General features: G+C 40.2%; 1 protein-coding gene across 5 annotated transcripts in view; it reads left to right on the top strand.

Annotated features, from left to right (window-relative positions):
- ATRNL1 (attractin like 1) overlaps positions 1-23720 on the top strand; it is a 1055790-nt gene that overhangs the window by 98663 nt on the left and 933407 nt on the right. For all 5 annotated transcript variants that reach the window (XM_048857032.2, XM_048857033.2, XM_048857034.2 and 2 more), the window contains exon 6: positions 892-1100. In XM_048857032.2, the coding sequence (XP_048712989.2) occupies positions 892-1100 (209 nt within the window). The remainder of the gene's footprint in view (positions 1-891; positions 1101-23720) is intronic.

Raw genomic sequence — 23720 nt, 5'->3', positions numbered from 1 at the left:
CACAATGAGCATGACTTACTGCTTTCAGAGTCACCACAGCAGCAAGGAGATGAAAGGTGCCTTTTGTTCCAGATCTTTTTCTTCCTGTGAATGCCACATCAATGCTGTTAATCTGGCCCTTTTCACTAGCACTAATTAAACTTTAAACCCCTTAATTTTGGGAGGGTGGGAGGAAAGCTATTTTGCTTTAATTTGTTGCTCAGCGCAGGCACATGCAATTATAAATGTTTTTTAACATGGGCTTTGTATCATGGCTTTACGAATCTGGAAAAAAAAAAAAGCAACTATATTAAAAAAGCATATGAAAAAGCCATCCTGGCAGACATGATGGAAACACTTTATATTGTTAACAAAATAAATATAGGGAAGATCCAAAACTGAGTTAAAGCACACAGCAATTTACAGAAACGGAGGCTTCCACACAACAGGGTTAACTTTATTGGAAGGATAATATAAAACAACTTCTGTTACCCTCCACTGGTTATTAAAAGGTAACAGTTTTAGTTTTAGTTAGAATATAAAGAACTGTTTAAACAATGTCTAAAGAATGTTAGTCTTTGTGTTTTCCCTTTTTTATGGATCTTTGATTGTGAAATTTAGATTCAGTTCTTGGTGCAGAGCCAGTCCTGCATAGTACAGCATAGGGAGGCCTCAGTTCTGATTCTATCACTGACTGTGTGTAAGCAGAGAGTACTTTAACCTTAGCGCATCTCAGATCCCCTGTCTGTAAAACGGTGATTATACTTACTACATTTGTATCAGTGATTGTAGATTTGCAAATAAAAGGAGCTGTATACAGCAAATGCAAATTATTATTATAATGTCATATGAAAAGCTCTACCCAGCTCTTTTATTTCTTTGTTGCCTTATTTTATATATTTATTTTTACAGCATTAATTCCTGTCCTAACAATTGCTCGGGGCATGGGAAATGTACAACTAGTGTTTCCATTCCAAGCCAAGTGTATTGTGAGTGTGACAAGTATTGGAAAGGCGAAGCCTGTGATATTCCATACTGTAAAGCTAACTGTGGGAGCCCAGATCATGGCTACTGTGATTTGACAGGCGAGAAACTGTGTGTGTGCAATGACAGCTGGCAAGGTAAGTTATTAATATATATGTCTTAGAATCAAATCTATGTGAAAGAGGAGCCCTCATTTATGTATCTTACCTGCTATGCAAATTTAAATCTTTATAACGTAAATGTAAACAGTTAATTTAAAAAATACACTTTCCAAATGAGCTCAAGAATTGTATCTGGATCTAAATGTACTTTGGGAAGTAGGTTTATTTTAATGAAATCAAAGGCAGGTAATTTTAACTGAAGTTTAGTGTTTGACTTATGAGTGAGTCTGTTGTAAAATCAGAGATGATTGGGCTGAAAAGACCTTCTGGATCATCTAGTCTAACCTTCTGCATGATGCAGCAGTCTCCTCTTTGTATTAGTAAGTGTAACGCAGACCACCTTGGATGTAATCAGCAGGGATCAAACCTGTGACCTCTTGAGCCAAATGCACAAGCCTCTACTACATGAGCTGAAACAAAGACATGTCTCTTAGCCAAGAGTATAGCAGGCTTATAATCTCTAGCTGCCCTAGTCACCACCAGAGCGGGGACAGAGTGCCTCTCTGAGCAGACAGGTTATACAAGTATAAATAATAATGAGTCCCTCCAATTTTTTGGATATATTAAGCATCTTTAAAGACAGCATCTCCTTAGCCAAATTTCCCTTTTTATTCATAATTTTTTTATTCCTTATGGATCCTATGTTTTTTTCCCTTTCTTAATTATTCTCTTCCCATTCAAAGTCCGTGTTTTACACTCCAGATGCATAATTCACTTATGAAAATGGGATGTATGAAACAATCCTAGCAGGATTAGCTTCTTTCTTGTTTAAATTTGTTTTCCTCTTGAAAAGGCATGGTTAAAATGACTCCATATAACCGATTTGGTCCTGCGTATATTGGTGGTCATTGTTTGTTACTTGAGTGACACAAATAATTTACTAATTTTTACTCCTGTTAGCACTCAGCCAATACACCCAAGAGAGAATGAGATGTATTAAATTCTTTTTGTGACTAATATGCAGTACTGTTTTGTAAATGTCAATCAGTACTGCCCTATAAATCTATTTAAGGCAATAGAGTGACACTGGGATCATCCAGGGCATGCTCTGAAGGCAGGTTTGGTTGGCACAGATGTTACTGAGGCCTGTAGAACCTTTATTATTGGTAATGATGCATAAGAAAGGATGCACCCAGGTTCATTCTTGTGTAGTCCAACTGAGACTGCAGAGTTGGGAGTTAGAAAATCACTAGTTTACTTGTGCACTGAGTATATGTGATACTGAATCACTGACAGACAATGAACATGAAACTGAAAATTGCCAGTTCAGGAAATTCACTTTTCAGGGTAGATCCACACTTTATTAGAAGACTGACTATGCTGATTGGCACCTTTTCCAGCAGAAGGAAGTCATAAATCTAAAATCCTAACTCCCTTTTCTTAGAATACTCTCTTCATCCAAGGGCTTGTCTATACTACCTGCCAGATTGGTGGCCAGTGATCGATCCAGCGGGAGTCGATTTATCGTGTCTAGTCTAGACGCGATAAATCGACTGCCGAGCGCTCTCCCATCAACTCCAATACTCCACTGGAGCAAGAGGTGCAGGCGGAGTCAACGGGAGAGCCTCAGCAGTCAACTCACCACAGCGAAGATACCGCGGAGAGTAGATCTAAGTACGTCGACTTCAGCTACGTTATTCATGTAGCTGAAGTTGCATAACTTAGATCGTTCCCCCCCTAGTGTAGACCAGGCCTAACAGTCATCTCGCTAAACCATTCATACTTGCAGTAGGTAGGCTAACAGACTATAATTTGTCCAATGATTAATTTTTTCTCAAAGTCTTTGAGGTCTTTGATGAATTTTTCTTTGTTCTGTATGTTCCCAATGTACTAATGTGGATGATGAGTGGGTTTTCTTTAATGCGCCTTACTATTCTTTCTGCATTTCTTCAACCTGGTGATATTTGAAAGACTGTTTTGTTTTATCATTTCTTACTTCTAAATGCTCTTTTCTACAATTCATAAACTTTTTCAGTACCTTCTAACTGAATTGGCATCTGTAAAAGCTGTCTGATAGCTTACCATTCCTGCTGCTTTACCAAGTACTTTAAATATTTGGTAATTTCCTGAAAACTTGTAAAGATATTGCTTTATCCATTGTAAATCCATACATTCTATCCTTCTTAAAATAACTTCCTGTTATCTCTTGCTTGCACATCCTGTTTTGTTCAGTTTATTCAATCCATATGCACATTGGAGTTATTCTGTTGGACTATATTATCTGGATCAAGTTGTCAGTGTATTACAAAAATCTTTCCCTGGTTCAGACAAAAAGAACATGCAATATTATACTGTGTATGTTGTTTTTTTAAACAATGGTGACATCTTGTGGATACTGTGGAAGAAGCGTCTTGTTGAAGAACCTTTCATGTGCAATCCCCTACATCATAGAGTTGTGAGGAAAAACACATTAAAGGTTGTGACACATGTTGAGATCTACTGATGAAAGGTGCTATGTAAGAGTTAGGTATTATATTAGGTATTATAATAGTAAAGATAAGGACTACGAGGAAAGAGTAGAGAGTACTCATTGAATAGAATACAGTAATTGTTTTGAAAGCTCTTCTAATCATGGGTCTGATAGATCAGAAAAGCTGTTTTCCTTAATTTGGTTTTATGTGGGATTGGAAGCCATGCATTTTGCTGAACAGGGAACTAACGGTGTAAATGTTTTTAAAATCAGCTGCTGCTCATAACGTTATAGAATTGTGCCCTGATAGTTGAATGAAATGTTTATGGTCTGAAAACTCTATTTAAATTATTTGACATCTCTTTATTTTTAATGGACGATACATATTTACTTTACTGTAGTAGACAGTTTGTATTAACAATACAAAAGACAGAAAACCCAATACTCCCTCAAAGCGGCCAGTGTAAAGGGAGACTAAAAGGTCATGGAAGAAAACCTGTTATAATGGAGTTCCATAGTCGTCACAGAGAAAATGTAATGGGTCTATGCTGTTTCCTTCATGATCCTTGTTGTAGGTATTCTAATTCTAACCTGTAATTATACCTGATTGGAATTGCCTAGGGAAGGATGGGGTTAGGCTCGAGCACACTTCACTTCAGCTGGCCTGTGCTGGCACTACACTCACAGAAGGCTGTTACAAGTCAGAGCCATTTTGAACAGGTGTGGGTTTACTCTTAAATTGCACTGGGGACTGGGCCCAGAATTAGGGAGGCACAAATCTGGGTTAAAACCACCTACCCCCTGTCCTTTCCTGTACCTAGCACAGGAACTGAAGAACTGAGAGAATCTGGCTGAGGCAACAGTATTGGCTATTACATTATTGGAACCACTTGAAGGAGTTTAGATTTTTAATACGATAACTTAATAAGATGCTCTTATGAAAGATATCCCCAGTGGCTAAAGAACTGTATTGTACTTGATACATTTATTATTGGAAAACCTAATAAAATTTGAGAAACATAATTAAGAAACTCACTAGTGGTAAATGGTCTAATGACTGTTTCAACTATATTTAATTGGCTAATCAGATCAGATTACTTTTCAGTACTATGTTTAGAGTTGTCCAGATGCCCCAGACATACTTATGCACTGTAACTGTAAGAAAATACTAACACATTAAAAATGAACTTACCATTTCTATCCTTTGTTTCTAGTATTTGCAACAATTTTATAATCGTTTTCTCAGTATGGCAATTATTTTTATATTCCCTCTTCAAATAAAGATCCTAACAGTCTCTCAGTAAAAGATTATCTGATTCTTATAGTAATATTTCTCCACTAAGAACAGTGTTGGGTAACTTGTGGCCCATCAGGGTAATCTGATTGCAGGCCGTGAGACATTTTTTTGACGTTGACCGTCCGCAGGCACTTTCCCCCACAGCTCCCATTGGCCGGAATGGAGAACTGTGGCCACTGGGAGCTGTGGGGGGGGAGGTGCCTATGGACAGTCAATGTCAGCAAAATGTCTCGCGGCCTGCAATCATATTACCCTGATGGGCTGCAGGTTGCCCACCACTGATGTAGAAGCCTATGGTGATATGGTTGTATTCATATAATGGAAATTAATTTTTTTCTTTCTGGAACCATATTCCACACTAACCTTCAGGTCAAATAGTCAGATAAAATGATCATAAATATGTCAAGTAATACTAATGAGAAAAAAAAAAGATTCTCAAGATTTTCTCATTGTTTCTATGCCAAACAAACAGGATCTTTACTGCGTCAAAACATTTTATCTTTGGACTGTACTCTCACACTTGTAATTTATTTAAAGGGAGAGGGGGAGAGAGAGAGAGGAAAAAAAGTTTGATTAAAATAAAAATTGGAGAACCTTTTAAAAAATCCCCCTCCATTTTGCCTAGTAGATAATTCCTGTAGTGTATTTACTAAAGGAACACTGTATGTACTAACAATTTTCATATGCAAAATCATGCTTGAAAATTTGACATTCTTTACATTGAGTGAAGGAAACCCATTAAAACAATCTTCAGACTTTGGACTAGATTCTGATATCCTTATTCTCCTTGAGCTGTACCTTACTCTTCAAGTAGTTCTACTGAAATAAAGGCCAAGGCCCATGAAGTGTACTTGAGGAATAAGGTCTGTCTTATAAGAATGATAGTTACATTGTCCATTTTTATGCCTCTCAAAAACCCATAATGTAAAAGGACTTCTAAGATTTCTTCAATTTCAAATCTTGGTATGGCTTATCACTTTTCTAATTTGGGGATGTTTCCATATATAGTACAACCCGAGCCATGCACCGCTGCTATGGATAACAGCTCGGTTGTGCAGTTTTGTTAATGTTGTGGGTTGGTTTCTGACTCTGATTATGTTTGCAAAGGAGCAAAATCCTTGTATATTTAAGTATGGTAAGAATGTAGCTCAGTGTAAAATAAGTGCAACATACACCCTGGCAAATAGCAAATGTTGACTTTGTCCCACTGAACTCTGCATTGTAGAATCTATGACATGTTGCACGAATTCTATCTAATTTTTATTGCACATCAGGTTGTTTGGGGTTCACTATGATCTTCTTTATTTAGGTCAGTGCAGCAGCTTCAAGCCCAAGTACAGTTCCAGAAAATGCACCAGGCTGTGGCTCTGGGGGTCACTGTCTTCCCAGACATGGAGACAACTCTAACAAAGGCTGTACATTATGAAACTCTGAGTGTGTTGTCTCATCAGTCATTGTATTTCATCAGACTAAGAGATGCAGCTGGGATGCAACACTGTAGGAAAGAAATCTTCATTAAGTATGCTAAGAGTCCAGCTTACATGCTATATCTCTAGAGTTGGTCTGTTAACAGCATCACCCCATCTTGCATTCCTGAGACACTGGTGTTACACTAAACCAGGTCCTTCCTGAGAGTTGACCCTCTTTCTCTAATTGCACTCTTCATATTATAAGGAACCAGATTCATTGATATCCCTGGAATTTAAGGTCGGGGCCACATGGAGTGTAGAGTTTTGGTTTCTTTGCTTCTCAAATTTCTCTTCTTACAGTAGCTGAATATGTGCTTCAGGAGTGGGCTGTTTCAGAGAATGAGCAACTTAAGTGTTTTGTTGACAGCACTGGACCAGTCAGAGCTCAGCAGTCTCTTCCCTCGGCAAAGTGAAAATAGTGTCACTGAGGGAAGACTGCATTAAGTGGTAGTTTCACCTTAAACAAAATAGTGCTTTTCCCCTCAGTTGTGGGGGATCTGGTCTTTCCAACCATTTCCTGTCTGTCTGAATCAGAAGAGAACAGCAGCCTGAGAAGAATAGTTCTAGTGCAATGCATACTGAGTGACGAGGTTATATAAATCCTATCCCTTTTCTGGATGGGGAGAGACTTGCAGGGAAGGCAAGCAGTGTTCATGGTGTCTCTTTGGGGGCTACAGGGTAAGTAGAACTTCATCCTGTACTTTTAAAAAATATTGCAAGTCCTCGTTTTCTGGCCTTTTAAAAAACCTAGAATAAGACCACAGGCGGTGGAACTTTTTGCTTGCTTCCATGCTTTCCCTTCAGTATGGAAGGAGTATTACATAAACATCCACAAAGCCTCATCTCATTGTCCTTCTTAAAACTCTCCTCTGCTGAGTTGTCTACAAAAAACTTGACAATGGTTAGGCAGCTGGTTTACTGAGACTACAGCTTTTTATATGTCATTGTTATCTTATGCTTCTCTGTATGTATGGTTTTTCATAGAATCCTAGAAATGTAGGGCTGGAAGGGACCTCGAGAAGTCTTCAAGTCCAGCCCCATTTGCTGTGGCAGGACCAAATAAACCTAGACCATCTCTGATGGGTGTTTGTCCAACCTCTTCTTGAAACCTCCAAGGATTGAGATTCCATAACCTCCCTTGGAAACCTATTACATAGCTTAACGACCCTTATAATTAGAAAGTTTTCCCTAATATCTAACCTAAATCTCTCTTGCTGCAGATAAAGCCCATTTTCTTGTCCTACTTTCAGTGAACACAAAGAACAGTTGATCCAAGTCCTCTCTATAACAGCCATTAATATATTTCAAGAATGTTATGAATCCCTGCTCACTCTTCTTTTCTCAAGACTAAGCATGCCCAGTGCTTTTAATCTTTCCTCATAGGTTTTCTAAACCTTTTTTCTTTCATTTTTGTTGCTCTCCTCTAGACTCTGTCCAATTTATCCACATTTTTCCTAAAGTGTGGCTCCCAGAATTGGACACAGGACTCCAACTGTGCCAAGAAGACTGGGACAATTACCTCCCATGTTTTACTTCTGTTAAGACACCCCAGAATGATACTAGCCTGTTTTGCAACTGCATCACATTGTTGATTCATATTCAGTTTATCCATTGTAACACCAGGTCCTTTTCAGCAGTATGACCACATAGCCAGTTTTCCCCCATTTTGTAATTGAGCATTTGATTTTTCCTTCCTAAGTGAAGTACTTTATTATATTTTATCTTGTTGATTACAGACGAATTCTTTGATTTTTGTCAAGGTAGTTTTGAATTCTGATTCTCCTCTCCAAAATGCTTGCAATACCTCCCAGTTTAGTGTGATCTGCAAATTTTGTAAGTATACTTTCCATTCCATTATGGAAGTCATCAATGAAATATTGACTAGAAAGGAACCCAGGACTGATCCCCATGGGAACCCACCAGATATGCCCTCCCAGTTTGACAGTGAACCATTGATAACTACTCTTTGACTATGGTCTTTTGACCAGTTGTGCACCCAAATTAGAGTAATTTCATCTAGACCACATTTTTCAGGTTTGTTTATGAGAGTGTCATGTGGGACTGTGTCAAAAGCCTTACTAAAATCAGTTTTTTCCTCAGTTCTCTTCTGTCTTATACTTAGCTAGTAAACTTTTCTGAGGATGGGTCATTACTTTTTTGTTTGTTTTTGATGGTGCTTGGCACAGTGGGACCCTGATCTATAACGGGGCTTACAGACCCCTTTTTTAGCATTTCTGTAAATCTAAAAAAAATAAACACTACTTGCAAGAGAATATTTTTGTTACAAACACACTTCGTTTTTCTTCTTTTCAAAGTTAGCTTGAGGTACAATGCGAGTATTGCACCTAAGGTGACTCCCATCCACACACAAATCTCTAGCCCAAGTGTCAAGGTTCCTTCCCCACTCTGAACTCTAGGGTACAGATGTGGGGACCTGCATGAAGACCTCCTAAGCTTACTTTTACCAGCTTAGGTTAAAACTTCCCCAAGGTACAAACTATTTTACCTTTTGCCCTTGGACTTCCGCTGTCACCACCAAACGTCTAACCAGTTTTATTATTGGGAAAGAGCCGTTTGGAAACGTCTTCCCCCCCCAAAAAATCCTCACCAAAATCTTGCACCTCCCTTCCTGGGGAAGGTTTGATAAAAATCCTCACCAATTTGCATAGGTGACCACAGACCCAAACCCTTGGATCTTAAGAACAATGAAAAGAAGCATTCAGTTTCTTACAAGAAGAATTTTAATAGAAGAAAAAGTAAAAAAGAGTCACCTCTGTAAAATCAGGATGGTAAATACCTTACAGGGTAATTAGATTCAAAACATAGAGAATCCCTCTAGGCAAAACCTTAAGTTACAAAAAGACACAAAGACAGGAATATCCATACCATTCAGCACAGCCGTTTAAAGAAATCATAATCTAACGCATATCTAGCTAGATTACTTACTACATTCTAAGACTCCATTCCTGTTCTGTCCCTGGCAAAAGCATCACATAGGAAGACAGAGAGGCTTTGTTTCTCCCTTTCTGCAGCTTTTGAAAGTATGTTGTCTCCTCCTTGGTCATTTTGGTCAGGTGCCAGCGAGGTTATCCTAGCTTCTTAACCCTTTACAGGTGAAAGGATTCTTCCTCTGGCCAGGAGGGATTTTAAAGGTGTTTACCCTTCCCCTTATATTTATGACACCAAGTTAAGTGGTTAACCTGTTAGGAGCTATGGGTTGAAGCTCAGGTAATGCTGATGCTTGAGCTAGTGAGTGCAGTGGGGATTCAACTGTGGTTCACTGGAGTGCTTAAAGGCCTCACTGCCTTCCCAAAATTTCCTCAGGGATGTTTGTTGTGTTGTGTTCTCCTGCCCTAGAACTGAAAGTTATTTCCAGCAGTACAAACACCCAACTTTGGTGTTCAGACCCTGCTTAGCATATGACTCTTTGCCGTGTAGCACCTATGTAGCATCTGTTTATAGCTCTGCACTCTCACCTGTCCAGTCAGATGGTGTCTGGCGAGGATGGACCATTCTCCTAGTGTGTGGCTAGCTGGCCTGAGGCTGATACCAAAGTACTCGTGCAGTTGTGGTGTGATGCCATCAGGACTTATTTTTGGATCCAGGACCTGAAACCAGCAGACTTACAAAAATCTCTTCATGAATCTTTCTGAGGAAGGGATCCATTGGACCGTCCACCAGTGCCAAGAGAGGATAATATCTGTGAAAGCTCTTTACTGCTGGGCAAAGAAACATAGCTCACAATCTAGTAAAAGTCCTAGACCTCTCCGTACTCCCACTAATTTGATAGAGGTCTATAGAGAGCCCAAAGTACAGAGCCATCTCAAAGGCCCATGGGGAAGTTTGTGGGCAATGAGTGCAGAGTACCTGTAGGATGACCTGGAGGCATGGCTAATGCTGGTCACAGCACCATCGTGTGAGGTAATGTTGATACTCACCAATGTGCCATAGCCATCCCAGCCTCATCCAGGGAGGAAATTTGAGGAACAGGATGGGAAGTAAAAAAATGACTGTACCTCAGCCAGGAAAGGATTAGAGTTGCCATTTTGTCATTATAGTTAAGGGGTATATGACAACAAAGGAGGCCAACATGGTCTCTGTAGGACCAATCTTTGTGGGGGATGTTGCGTGGTGGAAGGCGGATGTTGAATGCTGCTTGTAGCTTATCTTTGGGGCAGAAGAACCACTATTCCCCATTCCACCCTTTCTTCCCCCAGCCCTAGGATCCAGAGGGTGGGCTATATGAGATGCTGATTTCAGGATATGAAAAATTCCCATGGTCCATGATGCCCCAGCCTACTTTCCCTGGTCATCCAAGGCGGATTGTAAGAAGTGGGGAAGGATTTTAGACGTGTAAAAACTGACTTCTTGTGGTGCACACTGCTGCATGTTTGAGAAGGCATCATTAGCAGCTGTTGCAGATTACATATATAGCAGTATGCTTTGTCTCACATTAGCACTAGCATTTTTAGTGCCAATCTAAATTTTTAAAAATAATACCGGCCCAGGAAATAAGTCCCCTTCATGGACTGTGGTATGAAGTCTAGAACACCTGAAAAGTCTTTTGAAATATAGGACTGGGATCTAACTGCTGTGGAAGGAAAGATTGGAAAGACCCTGTTAACGTTTGCCTGGATTTTATACCTTTCCTATAGAATGATGAAGCAGAACTTTTCATATAGTGGGGTTTTCATCAAATTTCTAGGCAGAGCAAATTGTGCAAGTCTTCCCTTGTAGCTCAACATTCCCTGTTAATCATTAATTTGTACATCAGTCAAGAGACAGAAAAATAGCTCCATGGTTCCAGAAGCCTGGAATAATTGTTCAGTCTTCCATGGAGGAATCTCAAGCAAGTTAACAATTTCCAGTGCCTCGACAGCTTGAAATAATGGTAAGATTATCACTGCTATTGTTCTGTTGTCCCAAGCCTGCTCCCCAAATAATTTTAAGGCTTTTAAAAATAATAAATATGAAGTATTAGCCATTGTTTAGATGGGCAAGTATCCTGGAATCCAGCTTCAGCCTGGTGCCATCAACTCCCTCCATGCTACCAGGTCCTGCAGCTAATGACCTTTGCTTGGGAGTTAGCCAGTACCTGGATGATGGATAGTGCAAAGGTCAGGTGTACCCAATGCACTCCATCCTTGTGCAGGCATGGTGGAGCGAGGACTCTGCACTTTCCGTACATGTGCATAGTACCATACCTCATGTGTATGACATACCCGGTAAATATAGCTGGACTGCCAGTGGTATTCACTTTGAATAATTTGTTTTCTTCACTCTGGTTGGTGGTTTGTGCAAGTCCTTTGACAGCACTAGAGAGGGAGGGGAACTTCACAACATGTATTTTATTGCAGTATCATCTTCACAATACATACATGTGCAGATGAGATTTTTCATATAGGTACACTGATATAGAACAGCAATATGCTCAGATAACTATCTCACTTTCCCCTTCCTGTGTTTCGTCCTTCTGTATGTGGTACCATATTCTCTTCAGTTGGCCAAATGCAAAGTCTACAATAACCTTCTCAGGATGTACATGAACCTTCTTTAGCCAGGTGTTCTTTTGTCAGGGTAGTTTGTACAGGACTTTCCTAGAAGGATTGTTTGTGGACTGGTACTAAGTCAGTCAGAGAAAGTACTTTTTGATACCAGTCCAGGAACTATCCTGTTACAGTAATTTATCCTCGGTAGTTTGAAGGAGAAACAAACCCAAGACTTCAGTTTTTACTCTTTGAATGTTAGAGTTGGAATATTATTGCTTTGGTCTCATCAATGTCTCTGAAAAGTGACTATTGAGGAATCCATCCACATCAATTCCATTATTATTGAATTTAGTTGTTTTTGGTGGAAAGCTCTCTTGGTTTTTGCATTAACTGGAAAAAAAATAACAAGCAATGGATATATCCAAAAGACCAGATCCTTCTCATTTTTAGCATTTTCCATCTCAAATATGCAAGAAAATAACTTATTTAGGTGTTAAAATTTGTCCAATTGTTCATATAAATATGGACTATATATTAAAGGATGTAGAGAGGTGGCATCTCTTCCCTCTGTCCTTGTTGGGTAGAATAGAAACAGCCAAAATGAATATCTGCCCAAGAATGACACATCATTAGCCTACTGCCTTTCAAGGTCTCTCCATTACTCTTTGCTCAAATATACCCTGGGCATGGGTTTGCCATTTTTGTATCTATATTATTTAATATTCTAAATGCACCCTATTGTAAGGTGGTTTCCCTCGGTAGCTCTGTATACACACTGGCCTAAATTGCAATTGATATCTATGCCATTTGGTTCCCTCTCCTTTTCTATACCTTAGGAGGCTACCCACACCCTTATGGAAAACTCCAATCTTTGCATCTACATGGGGCATCCTTCAATGCATTAAGATGATCGCAGCATCCTATCTTACTAATTCTCTTCTTGTACCACTATGCGATAACCTGTGCATCAGGATCAAGGCCAACTCCATGCTTAAGAAAATTTGGATAGAAAAAGGTTTAATAAAAATTAAAGATCTAATACAGTATGATAGAGTGCACTCCTACAATTACATGTGTAACAAATATTAGCTACCACTGTCACAGAGTTCATTCTTCCAGTGGCCATGCTCAAGGATTCATGCAAAGATAGGGGGCAATTGGTCTGTTTCAACATTCTCATCTATAGACAAACATTTTAAGAAATACAGAAGCTTTGTAGGAGTTACTTACAGGTGGCTTAATGCTTTGCGTTACCCTCTCAATCTCAGGCTCAAGGAAAAATGGAAAAAAGACTTAGCCTTACTATCACAACAGAATCCTGGGAGGACATCTGGCTTAATGTGAAAGATTCTTCGTGTTCTTTATCCTTACGATTCTTCCAGAACAAGATATCAAACAGATACTACTTAACTCCAAAATGTTTGTTTAAGGCTAGATTGGCAACACACACTGAACTTTGGAGATACAATTAATCATATGCCAACCTTTCACACATCCTCTATACCTAAATGCATGTTGTTCTGGAACACCATATTCAGTTCTCTCTCAAAACCTTTTAGGTGTTGCTATCTTTCCTTCTCTGAGATTGTGTACTTTACAGGTGCTGGATGGTATTACCAGTTAACAATAAGAATTTATGGATTTCAAAGTGGCCAAAAGAGTTATTTTTGGGAAAAGGGAAATCTGCAATTCCTCCCTCATACGCAGACTGGCTTAGTGAGCTCTTTACTACTGCATTAATGGAAGAAATGACTAAGAGAAATGTTTGGAAAAAATATGAGGATGATTGGTCCTACATGAAACTATTGTGTACTTTTGAAGTTCAGAGTGTACAGTGCTCACTTTATATTTTTGGTGACAAATATTTGCACTGTAAAAAACAAAAAAATTGTATTTTTCAATTCATCTCATATAAGTACTGTAGTGCAATATCTTTATCATGAAAGTTGAACTTACAAATGTAGAATTATGTACAAAAATGACTGCATTCAAAAATAAAAAGTGTAAAACTTTAGAACTTACAAGTCCACTCAGTCCTATTTCTTGGTCTGCCAATCACTCAGACAAACAAGGTTGGTTACAATTTGCAGGAGATAATGCTGCCCACTTGTTTACACTGTCACCTGTTTACAATCTTGTTTACACTGTCACCTGAAAGTGAGAACAGGATTTCACATGGCACTGTTGTAGCTGGTGTTGCAAAATATTTATGTGCCAGATGCACTAAAGATGCATTTGTCCCGTCATGCTTCAGCTACCATTCCAGAGGAGATTGCTTCCATGCTGATGATAACGATCCAAAGCAGTGCAGACTGACACATGTTCATTTTCATCATCTGAGTCAGATGCCACCAGCAGAAGGTTGATTTTCTTTGTTAGTGGTTTGGGTTCTGTAGTTTCCGCATCAGAGCATTACTCTTTTAAGACTTCTAAAAGCATGCTCCACACCTCGTCCCTCCCAGATTTTGGACGGCACTTCAGATCCTTAAACCTTGGGTCAAGTGCTGTAGCTATTTTTAGTAATCTCACACTGGTACCTTTGCGTTTTGTCAAATCTGCTGTGAAAGTGTTGTTAAAACGATCATGTGCTGGGTCATCATCCAAGACTGCTATAACATGAAATATAATGCAGAATGTGGGTAAAACAGAGCAGGAGACATACAATTCTCCCCCCAAGGAGTACAGTCACAAATTTAATTGACACATTATTTTTTTAACAAGCATCATCAGCATGGAAGCATGTCCTCTGGAATGGTGGCTGAAGCATGAAGGGGCATATGAATGTTTAGCATATCTAGCATGTAAATACCTTGCAGCACTGGCAGCAAAAGTGCCATGCGAACACCTGTTCTCACTTTCAGGTGACATTGTAAATAATACGCAGGCAGCAGTATTTTCCATCAATATAAACAAACTTGTTTGTCTTAGCGATTGGCAGAATAAGAAGTAGGACTGAGTGGACTTGTTGTAGGCTGTACATTTCTGTACTGTTTTGTTTTTGAGTGCAGTTCTGTAACTAAAAAAAATCTGCATTTGTAAGTTAGTTTCATGATAAAGAGATAGCACTTCAGTACTTGTATGAGGTGAATTGAAAAATACAATTTCTTTTGTTTATCATTTTTACAGTGCAAATATTTATAATAAAATAATAAAAAGTGAGCACTGTGCACTTTGTATTCTGTGTTATAATTGAAATCAATATTGAAAATGTAGAAAAACATCCAAAATATTTAAGAAATTTCAATTGGTATTCTATTGATTAATTGCAATTAATTTTTTTGAGTTAATCGCGTGATTTAACTGTGATTAATAGACAGCCCTATATTTTATATAAAAATAATATTTTTTTAAATGCCCAATGAATTTTCCATATGCAGGAAAAATAAATAGAGGCGGCAGCCATATGAAGAGTAATACATAAGGTTCCAGCACTGTGATACCATGTAGAAGTGGGTGAGAGTTGCTTACCAAGTCCCACATGGTGGGCTCATCACCACAAAAGCTTGACTCCCTGCTGATTTAAGATGTGATGACCTAGAAGGTGTTATGACTGCCCAGATACGAATTGGTTAACACGAAGAAGGAAATCTCTTAACTGTTACCATATTAAAAAGCAGCAGTGTCTGCTTAAAGTAAATCTGCCATTTTGTAAACATTCAGTGTAAAGAATGCAGGGTGGGCAAATGCACCGCTGTCTCCTGAACAAGCTGAAAGTGACAGGCACTGCTGGAAGCCCTGTTAAGAGAGAATTACAGTAATAGAGCTCTGTGGTCACCAGTGCATGTGTTGCTGTTGAAAGGCTGTGACTGGATAAGTAAAGCAGCTTTCTGCACAAATAGCACAGCTGGAAAAACACTTTCATACCATGCCTAACACATCCTTTCTATAGAAATTATACCAAGGGTCTTCACCTAGAGGAAAAGAGAGCATCCTGTCACAACGTGTACACATCAGCAAACCTGTTTTCTTGTGATTGGGGATGAGGTAGCTCTGGTGTACACAGCTGGCAATATTGACAAGTATTCTTACAAAATAGAGACTGAATTTATATGGTCTGTGAGGTAAGCAAGATGCATTTTATCAGAGTGCTGTTGGTACTGGTACCCCATGTTCTCCAAAAGACTCTGAGATACCTCGGAACCATTGAGAAGTCCAGCAGGACCAAAATGGCAATTCAACTGTGATGTAAATGGCCTCCTGGTTTTCGGATCATGATGCAGGAAAACATTTGTGTTTAAGCCCTCTTGGAATTAAATGGCAACCAAACAATTTCTCAGTCACTCTTCTCTCCCCCTGTCCCCCCCAAAAAGATTTGGTAATTGGCAAATATTCCTTGTTAATTGGTATGCATTAGAAGTATTCTTGAAGAAAATGCTAGTTTGAGGATGGTTGCTTTGTTCCCAGGTAAATAGTTTATTATGCCTGTCTCAAATAATGCCATATGTGTATGACTTGCTTTAAATAGTTAAGACGCATAATGGAGAGGTTGGTAAAAGGCAGCTTGAGGGAGCCCAAAGCAGAATAATTTAAAAAACATCCTTACCAGAATCCTGTCAAGGCAACTTGGATGAAAGAATTTCCAGATTCCTGATAGACTTTCATGCTAATGGGCCTGGAGACACTAGTCTAGACCCTATATAAATAAACTAGAAAATATAAAGGAATTTCTATAACTTTTGTGGGATAGAAATTGTGTCTTTCTATATCTCCAGAGATACATTGTGTACCTGAAAGGATATTTTAAAATGTCTCAAGTTCATAGTGATACAGAATATTTTTTACTGTACACATTTTGATAATGAAATAATTTGGGGATGTATTTGCGAATCTTAAAAAACCTTATTGATAGTTTATAAATAGTGTTGTCAAAATAAGCTATATAAAAATTGTGTATTTTGACTCCAGTAAGATGACATGAAAAACAAGAAGCAGCTAAAAGCTACAAAACCTTTGTTGAGATATTAGGATTAGCTAAACGTATTCCTACTGTTTATATGAACAACAGAGCTCAGAAGCCTATACTGAATAAGTCAATATTTTTGTTTTCCCAGTAGTCCCTAAGGAACAGATTAAGGTCCAAGACTATAGAAGCTGTTTTCTCATTAGGCGGAAATTGATTTGAGGAGTTGAACTACAAAAGCAGATTGCCACTTTGGCAGTTCACAAAACTCTTCAATAAATAGAAATTAGATTCCTTCTCTAATGTTGTATATTTGAGTAAATTACTATTTTAAATGTATAGAATTTTTTTCTGCAGTGAGTGTAATGTAATTGATTTCCAATTCAGTCTTAGAAGGTAAAAATCTCCTGCTTTACCACAGACTGAGTGATCCATTAGAAGGATAGGAGGAAAATCCAATTAAAAACAAAACAGATTTTCCCCCCCTCACATATAAAGTAATAAATGGGTATTCTTTTAACATTTTACAACTAATCATGCTGTGTTTTTCAGGCAAAATGCATATAGTGTGTTTTTTTGAAGTTCCCATAGCATAGATATATTTTATTTCCAACAATGTTGGTAGTTTATAGTATTTGTATTTACTTGGGAAAACAAGATTCATATGTGGCATTTGTCAGCACTACCTTTGACCCATATTACTAAGTCTTGGTAAGGAAATAGGACAAATATTCTACCATGGAAAAGCATCTGCTCTTTAAGTGATGTTACAATAAAAATCCATGTAATTGTATCTCTTTATTGTTTATAAATTCCTTACATATACAGTCTGACACCTAAGTTGTATTCATGGCTTTAGATTTAGGTTAGTAAAATGTAATGGTTGTAAGAAAGTTATTATGCATGAGATTTTATTTTAATTGTTGATCATGTGAATGATATTGTAGGTTTCATGTACTTACAAGCTTTGGGTGTTGAACTTCATATTCTTTTAAAAACCATTTTGTCACAATCATTTTACTGTTATGTACAGTGAGATTTATGTACTGAACACCTTAATTGAATTTAATTGTTTTTTATCTGTCTTTACAAACTGAAGTATGGTTCAGAATAACTAGTGTATCATTTGTTTTTCTTAAATTATGTTAACTACTAATTTTCACGATTACTGGTTTGTGTATTTTGTTCAGTGTTTGCCACTTGGTGTCACTGTTTACCACTATATTTCTTAGCCACAGTGGTAAAACTAATAAAAGATGGAAATGTACTTTAGTTATATGACTCTGGGCCTTGACTCAGCAAATCACTTAATGCATGCTGAACTTTAATCATGGAAGGCCTTCTCTAATCAATTAAGCACATAAACATTGGTTTAACTTTAAGCACCTGAGTAGTCCCATTAATTTCTGTATTAAAGTTAAGAATGTTCTGAATTTCTTTGCTGAAACAGAGTCCAGGTGAGGTTAAACTTCTGTTAGACTATGTATACTAATGCATAAAATATAATTTATTAGAATTGTTTGCACTTTCCTTAGAACCCATGCCAATACCATTTATCTTTTCTGGCCACAAAATAAGAGGAAATATACTAATTGAGTTTCAGCATTTAAGAACTAGAGTGTAATTTGTGTACAAGCAAACATGATCTGTTTGTTATTTAGGAAGTAAAGTTGACAGTTTATGTGCAGCTGAGGACAATATACAGATCATGTTGCCTTGGCAATTGTGTGTGAGTTTCTAATCCTAATGAGTCTTTCAATAACCTATACACTTTCTCAGTTTTTCCATAGAGAATAATATAATATGTTTAGATCATTTACTTGTAATAATTACCTTCTATAAAATATTAAGGAGGTTATTTTAAGGGGAAAAGTTCATATTAATATTGGGCAGAGCTGAAGTTTCAGATTGATGGGGTGAAGAGGCATCACCTCGTTCCCAGTACATAATGAGTTAATTCCAGTTTCCTCCTTCTTTCTCCTTTGGCAAGTGTTAAAGAGAAGGGCTGTAAGAAGGCTGCGTGAGAGACAGAGGGATGGGAATGTCTGTGGATTGGGCAGTCTTTTATTTTTCATGAAATGATAGGGTTGGAAGGGACTGCATGGGTTATCTAGTGTAACCCCCTGCCAAGATACAGGATTTGTTGTGTCTAAATCATCCAAGGCAGATGGCTATCCATCCTCCTTTTGAAAACCTCTAGTGAAGGAGCTTCTACAACCAGCCTAGGCAGTCTGTTCCTGTCATAACCATACAGCTAAGGGTAGCCTGGAATTCCTCCTTACCTGTAAGGGGTTAAGAAGCTCAAATAAGCTGGTTGGCACCTGACCAAAAGGACCAATGGGGAAAGAAGATACTTTCAAATCTTGTGGGGGTGGAGGGGAAGGCTTTGTTTTGTGTGTTCTCTTGGGAAGCAGAGAAGCATCAGGTCAGAAAACTCCTCCTATAAACCATCGTAAAAGTCTCTCATATTACAAAAATTGTAAGTAAAAGCTAGGCAAGGCGTGTTAGATTATCTTTTGTTCTGCTTGTGAATTTTTCCTTTGCTGGAGGGAGGTTTCTTCCTGTTTTTTGTAACTTTGAGGAAGTTCTGCTGTGTTTTTGAATCTTTTGTTACCCTGTAAAGTTATTTTCCATCCTGATTTTACACCGGTGATTTTTACCTTTTTTAAAATAAAATCCTTCTAAGAACCTGAGTGATTTTTCTATTGTCCTGAGATCCAGGGGTTTGGGTCTGTGATTACTTTGTAACCAATTGGTTAGGATATTATCAAGCCTCCCCAGGAAAGGGGGTATAAGGACTTGAGGGGATATTTTGTGGGAATAGGAACTCCAAGTTGTCCTTTCCCTGATTCTTTGTTAAATCACTTTGTGGTGGCAGCGTACTCTCCAAGGGCAAAGAATTTGTGCCTTGGGGAAGTTTCTACCTAAGCTGATAGAAATAAGCTTAGGGGCTCTTTCATGTGGGTCCCCACATCTGTACCCTAGAGCTCAGAGTGGGGAGGGAACCCTGACATGGTGGCAGCGTGGTGGGATCATTTTGAACCAAAAGCACAGCAGGATTTTAAAAGGACAATTTTTTCCCCCCTTTTGGCTGCTTAGAAAGCAGGGAGGTGCGTGTTTTTTTTTTTTTTTTTTTTCGGAAGCTGTGAGCAGCTGGAGGTTTTTTTTTCTCTGCCTGAGGGCAGGGTAGTTAACCTCCTGCAGGGGAATTCACAAGTGTGTTTTTTTTTTTTCCCCCTAGCTCTCGGGTTAGGCTAGATTAAACACAGAAAGGCTAGGATGGCTCACAGTGATGTCCAAAAGAAATTAGAATTAGCCCATTTTGAAGCTGATGAGAGACAAAAGGAACATGATAGATGGATGGAGGCAGAAAAAGCTGCCCATGAGAGAGCTATGGAGGCCCAGCGGGAGGCCCAGAAGCATGCTCAGGAGGAGCAGGGAAGAGAGAGGAAGCATGAACTGGAGTTAGAGATGGCAAAGGCTCAGCAAAATATACCAGCCAACCCTAGCAATCCTTCTCCAGGTACCGCTTCCTATCCCAGAAAGTTCCCCACCTACAAGGTAGGCCTTCTTAGAAAATTTCGAAAGGTCCTGCATTGGATACAGCATCTCTGCAGACCGGTACATGGTAGAGCTGGGGCCGCAGCTTAGTGGACCTTTGGCAGAGGTGGCGGCTGAAATGCTTAAGGAACACATGAATGGTTATGAATTTTTTAAAAAAGCAGGCCAGAATCAGAATGGGGCTAACACCAAGCATGCCCTTTGTTGGCTCAGAGCCCTAAAGTGGAAACCGGCCATGGCATTTTCCCAACATGCCTACCACATTGTAAAAAATTGGGATGCCTGGATATCAGGAGCAAGCATTAAATCTCTGGAAGATCTGTTTTTCCTAATGCAAATGGAGCAGTTCTTAGAGGGTGTTCCTGAGGAAATAGAAAGGTACATCATAGATGGGAAGCCCAAAATGGTAATCGAGGCAGGGGAGATTGGAACCAAATGGGTGGAGGTGGCGGAAAAGAAAAAAAAAACTAGTAGCAGTTGGAGCGGCTATCAGAAGGAGCAACCTGAGACAACACCCTATCACCGGGGGCAGCCCAAGGCCCCCAAGGAAAAACCCAAACACCTTATAGTCGCCCTACACCAGTCTCCAGCAACCCACCTCGCCCTAGTGACCAGTCAGCTGGGCGATGTTTTAAATGTAATGAGCTGGGCCATGTGAAGGCCATCTGCCCCAAGAACCCCAACAGACTGCAGTTCATTACACCGGAGTCACACCAAAGGTCCTCAATCCCAGATGCCTCCCAGGTACCCTCAGAGCAAAGGGAAACTGTGAGTGTGGGTGGGAAGAAGGTTATCGTGTGGAGGGACACTGGAGCACAAGTGTCTACTTTCCACCAATCCTTAGTGGACCCCAACTTAATCAACCCAGAGGTCCAAGTGACGTTTCAACCTTTCAAGTCAAACTCTTTTGACTTGCCTACAGCCGAGTTTCCTGTCTAGTACAAGGGCTGGTCAGGAATGTGAACTTTTGCAGTCTATGATGATTATCCCATTCTCATGCTCCTGGGGAAAGACTTGGCCAACCATGTGAAGCTAGCCACGAGGGTGGGAATGATCACCTGCAGCCAGGCTAAGCAGGCTCTGTTCCTGAGCCTTCAACAAGGGCCCAGTCTGTGTTACCAGAGACCCAACCAAAGCCAGTCCCAGAACTGGAATTGGCGAAGCAACCAGCACTGAGTCCAGCGGTTGCAACCCCGTCTACAGCTCCAACACCAGAGGGCATCACCGAGCCTGCACTGGCAGCAGCAGCAGATAACCCTCCACAAGAGGCTCAGCCAGAGCCTGAAATACCCCATAGTGCACCAGCAGAGAGCAGTTCAGTCAGCGGAAGCAGCCCCATCACCTGCATCACTTCCAGAGGGACCAAGCCCAAGTCCAGTGAAGAACTGGACAATCCAGTGAGGAACTGATGTCTCCAGCATCAAGGGAACAGTTCCATGCCGAAGAGGAAGCAGATGAAAGCCTCCAGGAAGCTTGGACAGCAGCACGGAGCAACCCACGATCATCCTAGTGGCCATGCTGGGGTGAACAGGACCAAAGACCATTTGGGGAGGTTCTTCCACTGGGAGGCAATGGGCAAGGATATTTCTACCTTTGTCTGGTCTTGTGAGGTGTGCCAAAGAGTGGGAAAACCCCAAGACCAGGTCAAAGCCCCTCTCCAGCCACTTCCCATCATTGAGGTTCCATTTCAGCTAGTAGCTGTGGATATTCTGGGTCCTTTCCCAAAAAAGACACCCAGAGAAAAGCAGTATATACTGACTTTCATGGATTTTGCTACCCAATGGCCAGAAGCAGTAGCTCTAAGCAACACCAGTGCTAAAAGTGTGTGCCAGGCACTAACAGACATTTTTGCCAGGGTGGGTTGGCAGGATAGGTTGCTGTTTGCCTACAGGGCTTTCCCTCATCTCAGTTTAGGGTTTTCATCTTTTGAACTTGTGTACGGCCACAAGGTTAAGGGGACATTACAGTCGGTGAAGCAGCAACGGGAGGGGTTTATGCCTTCTCCAGGAACTAACATTCTGGACTTCGTAAACAATCTACAAAACACCCTCTGAACCTCTTTAGCCCTTGTTAGCATCAGGCCTGGTATGATAAACATGCCAGAGAATGTTCCTTCAAAGTAGGGGACCAGGTCATGGTCTTGAAGGCGTTCCAGGCCCATAAAATGGAAGCGTCATGGGAAGGGCCATTTACGGTTCAGGAGTGCCTGGGAGCTGTTAACTATCTCATAGCATCCCCGACCTCAAACGTAAAGCCTAAGGTGTACCACGTTAATTCTCTAAAGCCCTTTTATTCCAGAGAATTAAGGGTTTGTCAGTTTACAGCTCAGGGAGGAGATGATGCTGAGTGGCCTGAAGATGTCTACTACGAAGGAAAAAGTGACGGTGGCGTGGAAGAGGTGAACCTCTCCATGACCCTCGGACGTATGCAGCGCCAGCAGATCAAGGAGCTGTGCACTAGCTTTGTGCTGATGTTCTCAGCCACCCAGGACAGACCGAACATGCATACCACTCCATTGACACAGGTAAAGCTCACCCAATTAGAGCCCAACCCTACCGGGTGTCTCCTCAGGCCAAAACTGCTATAGAACAGGAGATCCAGGACATGCTACAGATGGGTGTAATCCACCTCTCTAACAGTGCATGGGCATCTCCAGTGGTTTTAGTTCCCAAACCAGATTGGGAAATAAGCTTTTGCGTGGACTACCATAAGCTAAATGCTGTAACTCGCCCAGACAACTATCCAGTGCCACGCACAGATGAGCTATTGGAGAAACTGGGATGTGCCCAGTTCATCTCTACCTTAGACTTAACCAAGGGGTACTGGCAAGTACCCCTGAATGAATCTGCCAAGGAAAGGTCAGCCTTCATCAGCCATGTAGGGCTGTATGAATTTAATGTGCTCCCTTTCAGGCTGCGAAGTTCACCCACCACTTTCCAAAAACTTGTAGATAGTCTCCTTGCAGGATTGGGAGAATCTGCAGTCACCTACCTTAATGATGTGGCCATCTTTTCTGATTCATAGGCAGAATACCTGGAGCATCTGCAAAAAGTCTTCAAGCGCATAAGGGAGGCAGGTCTAACTGTTAAGACTAAAAAGTGTCAAATAGGCCTAAACAGAGTGACTTACCTTAGACACCAGGTGGGTCAAGGGACTATCAGTCCCCTACAGGCCAAAGTGGATGCTATCCAAAAGTGGCCTGTCCCAAAGTCAAAGAAACAGGTCCAATCCTTCTTAGGCTTGGCTGGATATTACAGGGGATTTGTACTGCACTACAGCCAAATCGCCAGCCCACTGACAGACCTAACCAAAAAGAAACCAGCCAAATGCAGTTCAGTGGACTGAAGAGTGTCAGAAGGCCTTTAACCAGCTTAAAGTGACACTCATGTCTGACCCTGTGCTAAGGTCCCCAGACTTTGACAAACCGTTCCTAGTAACCACCGATGCATCTGAGCGTCGTGTGGGAGCAG

Source organism: Caretta caretta, chromosome 7 (genome assembly GCF_965140235.1).
Source record: "Caretta caretta isolate rCarCar2 chromosome 7, rCarCar1.hap1, whole genome shotgun sequence".
NCBI classification, from domain to species: Eukaryota; Metazoa; Chordata; order Testudines; family Cheloniidae; genus Caretta; species Caretta caretta.
Note: the sequence above shows the minus strand (reverse complement) of the source record. Positions and strands in the feature narration are given on the sequence as shown.